General features: G+C 55.0%; 1 protein-coding gene across 1 annotated transcript; it reads right to left on the bottom strand.

Moving 5' to 3' along the window:
* Positions 1 to 1,243: 1,243 nt before the first annotated feature.
* LOC149768863 (uncharacterized) lies at positions 1,244 to 4,242 on the bottom strand. The gene is made up of 2 exons (XM_089928741.1): positions 3,666 to 4,242; positions 1,244 to 2,829 (listed from the first exon to the last, which is right to left on the bottom strand). The coding sequence occupies exons 1-2, from the start codon at positions 4,240 to 4,242 to the stop codon at positions 1,244 to 1,246; spliced, it is 2,163 nt and encodes a 720-aa protein (XP_089784867.1).
* Positions 4,243 to 9,934: the final 5,692 nt, after the last annotated feature.

The following is a 9,934-nucleotide window of genomic DNA, read 5'->3' as shown; positions in this document are numbered from 1 at the left end:
CCACCCCAAGTAATTTCCTTCCCTTTCATAGATGTTTCTTAGCCACCTCCACCACCTATTGGCTCTTCCCTCAAGATGGTAGCTAGCTAAGGTCACCCTCTCCTCTCTAGGGATGTCATATACATGAAAGTATTGTTCAATTTTATCAAGCCATTCATAAGGATCTCCTCCTCCAAATGATGGGAACTCTATTTTAGGTTTTCTAATACCTCTTTCATGTGGACCGAAACCCCTTTCATAACCCTCATGGTTCACCCGTTCCTCCCTTCTTCTTGCTTCATGTGCATGTCGGCCATGAGGCCTACAAGAGTGAGGGCTTCCTATGGGTGCACTCATGGGTCTTTCCATGCTTCTTGGCCGATTCTCCATGGGGATGCCATCGGCCCATCTATCAACATAGGTTTCTCCACATTCAACTCTACTTCCTCTCCTTCTTTCCTCTCTCATTTTTCTTTCTCCTTCTCCCTTATGATTTTTTTCTGCAAACCTCCTTTCAAGCCGTTCTATGTTAGTATTACTCTCCCTTCTTATGGTGGCTAGTGAGGTTACCAAATGTTCCAACACCCTACTCACCTCGGTGTTGTGGTTTTCTATGGTTTCAAAGAGTCTATGTGGGCTGAACGAATCACTACCCGACTCCATAAAAAAACCAACCCCTTCAATCAGGTTTTTCTGGTTTTACAAGTGATTTCCAGATCTGATTTTCAGATCTTAATACAAGAACAATGAAGATTGAAGATCTGAAAAGTAAGAGGATACCCTTGAGATCGACCTTCCGGGAATTGGACTGCACCTATTTTCCGACGATCTCCGTTGAAGACTCTCAATGAAAGCACCAGTGTTGGGTACCCGGGGACTTGCAGTCCCGATCCCCGGCCCAATCGTCCGAAGGTTGAAGATGGTGTTGGCGGATTGCCTTGGGACCGACTTGTGGGTATCGCTCTTCCTTCTTGCTGCCGTGGAATCCAAGCCGTATGCTTGCCTCTTGGCTGTCGGCGTGGTGAAAGAATCAATAATATGGGGCTATGTTTGAAGAAGATTGACTCTATTCCAAAAGCAACGAATTACAAAGACTCTTGGCGAGATCCGGAAGGAACCTTGCGCCGTCTAAACAATCTAAGGGGAGTGATGTTCTCCACCTTAGCCCAAGCCTTTCGGCCGACAAACAAAGGGAATGAAACCCTTGACTCTATGTAGAAAACTCAATGAAAAGATGATTCAAAAGATGCTTTGCCAAAGTGCCCTAAAGGCTCCTTATAGGCCGAGTGCCTTGGCTTATTTTTGGGCTCTTCTCTAGGTTGATTGGCTGCCTCCTTTGGGCCGCCAACGACTTGGCTAATTCTGGCTCCTTTCGGCCATGTGCCTCAATGCGTTGGTCGCTTGAGATTGATCCTCGGCTGGGCTTGTGCGCGTCGCTTGCTGCTCGTGCCACTTGCCCTTGTTCGGCCTGATTTGGTTGTTGTGCAGGTGGCTGGGCTGCGCTGCCTGATTTGCTTGGATTCTGCCGGGGTCCGCCGTGGTTGCCATGGATTGCTGGCATGTCTCCCTTGTGTGCGCACATCTCTTGGCCGGGTGCATCTCGGCCGCTGGTGTCTTCTCCTGCCGGATCTCTATGGAAGAGCCCGCAGGCTCCTCCTTTGATCTTGTGCGTGCGCCTTCCATGTTTGGCCCGGCGCCAAGGCTGGGATGCTTGCCATGTGTTCTGCTCGGGTGGTTTCGGCTGGGCGCAATCTGGTGACAGCCTTCCTTGTTTGCGCCCGTGCGCTGATGGCTGCCAAGTGTCCTTTGGCTGCGCGCTGGACTGACCGGGCTTTGGCTTTCCTTGTGCGGCCTTGTGCGCAGGTGTTTGCCATGTGTACTTTGGCTGCGCGCTGTGCTGATGGGGCTTCGGCTTTCCTTGTTCGGCCTTGCGCGCGGGTGGTTGCCAAGTGTCCCCGCGTTGTGCTCTTGGCCGGGCTGACCGGGACTTGCCTTGTTTGGCTTTGCGCGCGGTTGGTTGCCATGTGTCCCCGCGCTGAGTTCTTGGCCGGGCTGATCGGGACTTGCCTTGTTTGGCTCTCGGGCGTGCGCTCGCCATTAGGCCTGATGTGCGCGGGTTCCTGTGCTCCGACGGGCTTGCGGTCGGGTTCAACCCTTGCGCTGTCCTTGGGCTGATTTGGCTGGGATGTGCTTGATTGGGCGCGGCGCTGGCCGAGCCAATTCCTTCTTCCTGTGTATGCGTGCCAATGGACGCATGCATGGGCTGGTGCCCTTGGTTGCCGCCCGTGTCCATGCCCATGTTTGGCGTGCGCGCAACCCACTGTTGCGCGGGCGCCAAGTGCTGGCGAGGGACGGGCTGGCGGTCCTGCTGAGTACTGGCCGTCCTCCTGTCTGGCGAGGTTCGGGCGTGCCAGATGGATGCGGGCGCAGGTGGGCGCGGTGCGCGGCAGCTGGGCGCAGGCGGCTGGGCGCAGGCGGATGCTGGCCAAGGCAGCTGGGCGCGGGCGCAGGCGCAGGCGGGCGCTGGGCGCGGCAGATGGGCGCGGGCGCAGGTGGGCGCTGGACGCGGCTGTCTGGCGCGGGCGCGGGGCGCGGCTGTCTGGCGCGCGCGCGGAGCGCTGGGCGCGGCTGCCGGGCGCGCGCGTGGGGCGCGGGGCGCGGTGGCCGTGCGCGGCTGCTGGCGGCCGTGCGGACTGAGGGTCGCGCGCAGGTGGGCGCGCGTGCTGCTGCTGGACGCGCGGGGCGCGCGGTGGCCATGGGCGCGCGCAGTGCCCTGCGCGTGCCATGGGGCGTCTGGGTGCGCGGTTGGCCGCGCGCTGTTGTGGTTGGCTGGGCGCGCGGTTGGCCGCGCTGCTGGTGTGGATGCCGAACCTCGCGCAGGCGCTGTGCAAGGCCTGCGCGGGGCTGTGCTGAGGGTTGGCTTGGTCGGCCAACAGCTTGGCCGGCCTCCAAGCTAAGGATCTGCCCCGGGCGTTGGTCTTGGCCGAGGTTGGCCTCGGCCAAACTGGCGTGATTCTGGCTTGGCGGAGCGAGGTGTCTAACACGCTGGCCGCGCGCGTGTTGGTCGGGCCCGGGCGCCCGCCCGCCCGCACGACCGGGCGAGGTTCGGGCCAGCGAACCTCGCCGCAGCCCAGGTGCGCGCCCGGGCGCCCCAGCACAGCCGGGCGAGGTTCGGGCCCGCGAACCTCGCCGCAGACCGCGCCCGCACGCGCGCGCGCGCCCGCCCTCCCAACCGCCGGCTCCCGCGCGCCCGCGCGCGCGCGCCCGCCTCTTCATCCTTTCTTGGGCCTTCTTGAGCTCCCTTGCATTGGTTAGAGCTTCGTCTCTTCCGGCCAATGTTTGTTCTACTTCTTCATTCTTGGCCGTCCCCCTCTCATGTCGGTGCAAACCCGGAGGTGGTCTTCCATAAACTAATTCAAATGGGCTAGTTTTGATAGATGCATGAAAGGTAGTGTTGTACCAATATTCGGCCCAAACAATGAAATCTCCCCATTTGGATTGTTGGTTGTGGCAAAAACATCTTAAGTATTGTTCAAGGGTCCGGTTGGTTACCTCCGTTTGCCCATCCGTTTGAGGATGATAGGATGAGCTTGTCTTCAATATGCTCCCTTGAAGTGTGAATAATTCCTTCCAAAATGTGCTCATAAATACTCTATCCCGGTCGGATACTATGCTTTTTGGAACACCATGCAACTTGATCACCGACTCCACAAATGATGTAGCCACCGATTTGGCCGTGTAGGGATGTTTGATGGGGATGAAATGAGCATATTTGCTTAGCCGGTCCTCTACCACCATTATGACTTCATACCCCTTGCTAGTAGGCAAACCTTCAACAAAGTCCATGGAGATGTCTTCCCAAATCATACTTGGAATAGGAAGTGGTTGAAGAAGACCCATTGGCGCCCTTGGATCATACTTGATTTTTTGGCAAATTTCACATCCGGCCACCAATGTCTTGACTTCGGCTTTAAGTCCCTCCCAATAGAAGAAATGCTTAACTCGGATATAAGTGCGAAACCAACCCGAGTGTCCACCTTCCTTGCTATTGTGAAAATGATCAAGGATGCTTCTTCTCAAATTAGGGACATTAGGTATATAGACATACCCTTTGTAGATGATGAGTCCCTCTTTGAGATTGTAGTTGGCCACCCCCTCGGTTGAAGCTTCCACCTTTTCTTTGATCTCCAAGGCCCGAGCATCAAGCTTGTTTGCCTCCCGGATTTGGTCCCAAATCCTCCATTCGATCCCACTAAGAGCCATGGAAGTAGGCTCTTCTCCTTCGGCCGCCCAAAGCATTGGGCTTCCTTCTTTCCTTGATAGTGCATCCGCCACCTTGTTCTCCTTCCCCGGTTGGTATACAATGTCATATTCAAAGCCAAGTAGTTTGACTAAGAATTTTTGTTGATCCGGGGTCACAATTTTTTGCTCCAAAAGATGCCTTAATGCTTGTTGATCGGTGATAATAGTGAACTTCTTCCCAAGCAAATAGGGCCTTCATACTTTGACGGCATGCACCAATGCTAGTAGCTCCCTTGCATATGTTCCCCACGCCTTCTTCATGGGACCCAAGGCTTTGGAGAGGAAGGCTAGGGGTCTCTTTTGTTGCACAAGGACCGCTCCGATGCCATCTCCACTTTCATCGGTGTAGACTTCAAATGGAATAGAGAAGTCCGGAAGTGCTAGGACCGGTGTTTGAGTCATGGCCCTCTTCAAGTTGTCAAATGCTTCTCTTGACTCCGGAGTCCATTCAAATTCTCCCTTCTTCAACATGGAAGTTAGAGGTCTAGCAATCAACCCATAGTTCTTCACAAACCTCCGATAGTACCCGGTCAATCCCAAGAACCCTCTAAGAGCCGAGATGTTCTTGGGTAGAGGCCAATCCACCATAGCCTCAATCTTTCTTTGGTCCACCTTCACACCTTCTCCCGATATGATGTGCCCCAAATATTCTAACTCCTTTTGGGCAAAGGCACATTTGGAAGGCTTGATGTAGAAGTGGTGCTTCTCCAAGATGGATAACACAACCTCCAAATGTTTGACATGCTCTTCCACAGAGTGGGAGTAGACCAAGATATCATCAAAAAATACTAGCATGAACTTCCTCAAGTAAGGCCGGAATACCTCATTCATTGTAGCTTGAAATGTGGAAGGAGCATTGCAAAGACCAAATGGCATGACAAGATATTCGTAGTGGCCCGAATGTGTTCGGAATGCCGTCTTGTGAATGTCTTCCTCCTTCATTCGAATTTGGTGGTACCCCGCTCTTAAATCAAGTTTGGTGAAGACCGTTGCACCATGTAGTTCATCAAGCATCTCATCCACCGTGGGAATGGGGAATCGATCCTTGATAGTTGCTTCATTCAAGGCCCGGTAGTCGGTGCAAAATCTCCATGTGCCATCCTTCTTCTTCACAAGTAAAACCGGAGATGAGAAGGAACTTGTGCTATGGCGGATCAACCCTTGCTTCAACATCTCCTCCACTTGTCTCTCTATCTCCTCTTTTTGAAAATGAGCATACCGGTAGGGTGGAACGTTCACCGGTGTAGCTTCATTCTTCAATCTTATAGGGTGATCAAAGCTTCTTGGAGGTGGGAGAGATGTGGGTACCTTCATAACATCATGGTGAGCCTCCAATAAGCCTCGGATCTTTGGAGGGATGCCCTCCAACTCATCTTCTTTCTTGTCTTCTTCTTGATGTTGGCCGGTCATCACAATGGCATAGCAAGAAGCTTCTCCTTTGCATAGCTTCTCTATCATGTTGGCTTCACAAGACCGCACCTCTTTGTTGCTCATGGCGGTCCACTTCTTCTTTTGGCCTCCAAGCTTGAACTCCATAGTCATGGTGCTATAGTCGGTTAGCACCTTCCCCAAGCCTTTGAGCCAAGCATTGCCCAACACCACATCCAAGCCGACTAATTGAAGAACATGTAGGTCGGCCTTGACCCTTACTCCTTGGATATTCATGCGAACATCCCTTACCACCTCTTGACATTTGAGCTTCTCCCCACTAGCGACCTTTACTTCAAAGGGCTCCACGGTCGCCCCTTTCAATCCAACCTTCTTCACTATTCCGGAGTTGATAAAATTATGGGATGAACCGCTATCTACCAAGAGAGATACCTCATGTTTGCCCACCCATGCCATCAAACGCATGGTGGACGGTCTTTGTACTCCGGACATGGCATGCAAGGATAGCTCGGCCTCTTCTTCTCCCGGGCTAAAATCAGCCCCATGGTCTTGCTCCTCATCTTCTTCCTCCGAAGCCTCCGAAGTAGCCTCCTCTTCCTCGGAGCCCACATCTAGAAGGAAAGCTTGACCGGTTTTGCATTGATGGCCCCGGCTCCACTTGTCACCACATTTGAAGCATAGTCCCTTCTTGATGTAGTCTTGGAGCTCATCTAGAAAGCTTCTTGACATGTTGAGGCCGCTCCTTGTACTTCTTCACTTCTTCTTTTCCCTTCCAAGGCCCCTTCGGTGGTAGTGATGTAGAGGCCTTGTTGTTGAAGCTTTCCTTTGACACTTTCTTCTCCATGCCATAACTTTGGTCCAAGATCTCGGCCATCCTCATAGCTTCTTGTAATCTTGCCGGTTGCTTCAACTTTAACTCCTTGGCAAGCCAAGGCTTCAAGCCATCAAGAAAAGTGCCTAACAATGCTTCTTCCGACCACCCACTCACCATGGTTTGTAGAAGCCGGAACTCATCAATATATGCTTGCACTCTTCCTTCTTGCTTTAGCTTGGCGAGTTGGCCATGATGATTCACAACGGGAGAAGGCCCCTATTGTGACATGAACTCCTTCACGAAGGCCGTCCAACCAAGCCTCTTGCCATCTTTCTCATATAGGTCACGGATCCACCTCCACCACCGGCTAGCTCTTTCCTCAAGATGGAAGCTAGCTAATGTGACCCGATCCCTCCTTGGTACTTCATAGACATCAAAATATTGCTCGGCTTTGTCCATCCATTCATAAGGATCACCACCGCCGAACTTGGGAAAGTTAATCTTCGGTTTTCTTAGCCCTCTATCTTGGTGTCTTGGGCCCCTAGCATAATCTTCATCATAGTCTTCATTCCTCCTTCTTCCTTCCATGAAGTTCCTCCGGCCTATAGGCCTTTGGTCATGGAATGGATCTCCCTCGGGTTCACTCCCCTCTTCACTATGGCTAGGTCCCTCTTCTTCTATCCACCTCTCAATCTCTATTCCCCGGGCTTCAATTCTTCCTCCTCTCCTCCGAGGCCTCCGGTGATCTAACTCCTCCATTCGGTTAGCCCGTAGGCTTTCCGCATCACTCCTCCTCTCATCCCTTCCATGACCCCGCCGTGAGGCGTGCGACCATGGCTCCTCATCATTTGATCTTTTATGCTCTCTCTCTCTTTCTTTTTCTCCAATCCTTCTCTCTAACCTCTCCAAGTGAGCATTCATCCCGGCTAGGGTATTGGATAGATTTTCTAGGGTTCGATTTTGGCTTTCAAGGGTTCGGTTAGGTGGGCCGAACTCCCCTCCAATGCCTCTAGCCGAGCATGGTGAGAATTTGAATTAGCTCCCGACTCCATTGTTTTGCTTCTAACAAATGCACCTCCAAACCTCCTTTGGCCGTCACCCAAGGGATGAACCGACCCTCCTTATATATGTTTTGAAAGGTACACCACTCAATCAACTCCAATTACAACAATGGTTTACAACAAATAAGCCTCACCACCCGAGAGTAACGTGTTGTTGCTCTACTTGCTCCCTACCCGGTATAGTTAGGAGGGCACGAGGTACTACCAGTAGCCTCCCTCTTGTGCCGTCCCTCTATACCCTAACACCGAATAGTTGGGTCAAATAACGCCGGGTACTACCAGTAGCCTCCCCGTTGGCACTATCCCTATGATGAGCAAAATAGAAAAACAAACCGTTCTCTTTACAACAAAAATGTTCTCACTCCCTTTTGCAAGCAAGAAATTTAAAGTGCCGAAATTTAAGTACTACTTGCAAGTAAAGAACTTCTAGTTTACCCTCCCAAACTCACAACAAGAAAGTCTAAGTGCAAGAAGTAGTAGGAATCTTAAGGCTCACTTCTAAGCATGCAAGAAAGTAGTGCTCCTTAATCCCAACCCGAATTGAAAATTTCTTGGTTTCAAAGGCGTTACCTCTTTGGAGAGACCTCCCTCGGAAGTCTCTCAATGAAAGCACCAATGTTGGAGGGTGGCTTTCGGCCCCCAAGCCACAACACCATGTCTTGCTCGTGCGCACCTTGCGGATGCCTTAAAGTTGTTGGAAAAGGGCCGATCGGGTAACGCCAAGGTAGTTGAGCTTGTGCCGCGGTGTGCCAAGCTCTTAAGTAGCCGAGGGAATCAAGGCAAGGGGAGGGTCTACTGGTTGCAGCTTGACCCGACCCTTGGCTTGAGAAGAAAACAATCAAACTTAAGAGTATTTGTGGAGAAATTTAGAGGAATGCTTGATTGATTCTATTTCCCAAAATGAAGCTTACAAGCAAAATATCTAAGGGAAACTATGATGGGTTTCTCCTAGCCCAAGTCTTGGACAAACCCCAAGACCGAATACAAAGAGACAAGGTCCCTCCCAAGCCACTAAGGCCGAAATACAACAAGTGCTAAGATGCAAGATAAAAGATGTAAGATGGTCAAAAGAGCCTCATTCCCTCTTATTTATAGTGCTCCCCAAGTGGCCCAAGAGTGGCCAAGGCATAGGGGTCTTCATGGCATGAGAAGGGCCAAAGGCTTGGCTAAGGCATGGGCAAGCCTTGGGCATAGGCTGTTGGCCCGGCTGGGGCCTTGGCAGGAGGCTGGCAGGCCTATGGCACGGCCTGGGCGCTGTGGCAGGGCGCCTGGGCGCGGCAGGCTGGCTGGCAGGGCGCCTGGGCGCGCGGCAGGGCGCCAGGGGGCGCGGCAGGGGCGCGGCAGGCGTGCGGCAGGGCGCGGCACGGGCGCCGAGGCGCGGCAGGCGGCGTGCGCAGGGGCGGTCGGGCGCGCGTGGGCGCTCGCGCAAGCGGCGCGCAGGGATGGTCGGCGCGCGTGGGCGCGCGCGCAGACAGGCGGGTCTGCGGCGAGGTTCGCTAGGCCGAACCTCGCCCGGGCATGCTGGCGGGCCCGCGGGCGGGCGCGCGGGCGGCTGCGGTCAGCGGCGAGGTTCGTTGGCCCGAACCTCGCCTGGGTGTGCGGGTGCGCGCCTGGGCGCGCGGGCGGGCGGCTGGGCGCGCGGCCTGTGTCTTGGGCGTGCCCAGCCGTGGTGTTAGCCACCTCAGCCCGCCAAGCCAAATCTCCGCAAGTTTGGCCGAGGCCAACCTCGGCCAAGAGCAACGCCCGGGCCAAATCCACTGCTTGGAGGTCTGCCCAAGCAGTGGCCAGCACTCCCAGCACACGGAGCAGCCTCGCGCAGGCCATGCCCAGCGCCTGCGCGAGGTTCTGCGCCCCCTGCAGCAGCGCGCGGCCCATCGCGCGCACAGCCAGCCTCAGCCGCGCGCGGCCAACCGCGCGCCCAGACGAGCCACGGCACGCGCAGCCCCCTGCGCGCGCCCCCTGCAGCCAGCACGCGCACCCGCGCGCACGCCCAGAGGCCCGCCGGCACCAGGCCACCAGGCCACGCGCGCACCCGCGCGCACGCCCAGACGCCCGCCTGCACGCGGCCGCCAGCCCGCGCGCGCACCTGCGCGCACGCCCGCGCGCGCACCCGCGCGCTAGCCCGCGCTGTTAGCGACCCCAAGCGGCCCCGCCGTGACAAAGTCCTGCCAAGCCAAATTTCTGCAAGTTTGGCCGAGGCCAACCTCGGCCAAGAGCAACGCCCGGGCCAAATCCACTGCTTGGACGTCTGCCCAAGCAGTGGCCAGCACCTTCAGCCTTCGGCGCAGCCCCGCGCAGGCCATTCCCAGCGCCCGCACGAGGTTCTGCGCCCTCTGCAGCAGCGCGCGGCCCACCGAGCACCCAGCCGGCCTCAGCCGCGCGCGGCCAA

The sequence above is a fragment of the Phoenix dactylifera genome, chromosome 1, assembly GCF_051530095.1.
Source record: "Phoenix dactylifera cultivar Ajwa chromosome 1, Ajwa_hap1_PhDact_Kaust_v1.1, whole genome shotgun sequence".
NCBI lineage: Eukaryota > Viridiplantae > Streptophyta > Magnoliopsida > Arecales > Arecaceae > Phoenix > Phoenix dactylifera.
The sequence above is the reverse complement of the archived record's forward strand: the minus strand, read 5'-3'. Positions and strand labels throughout refer to the sequence as shown.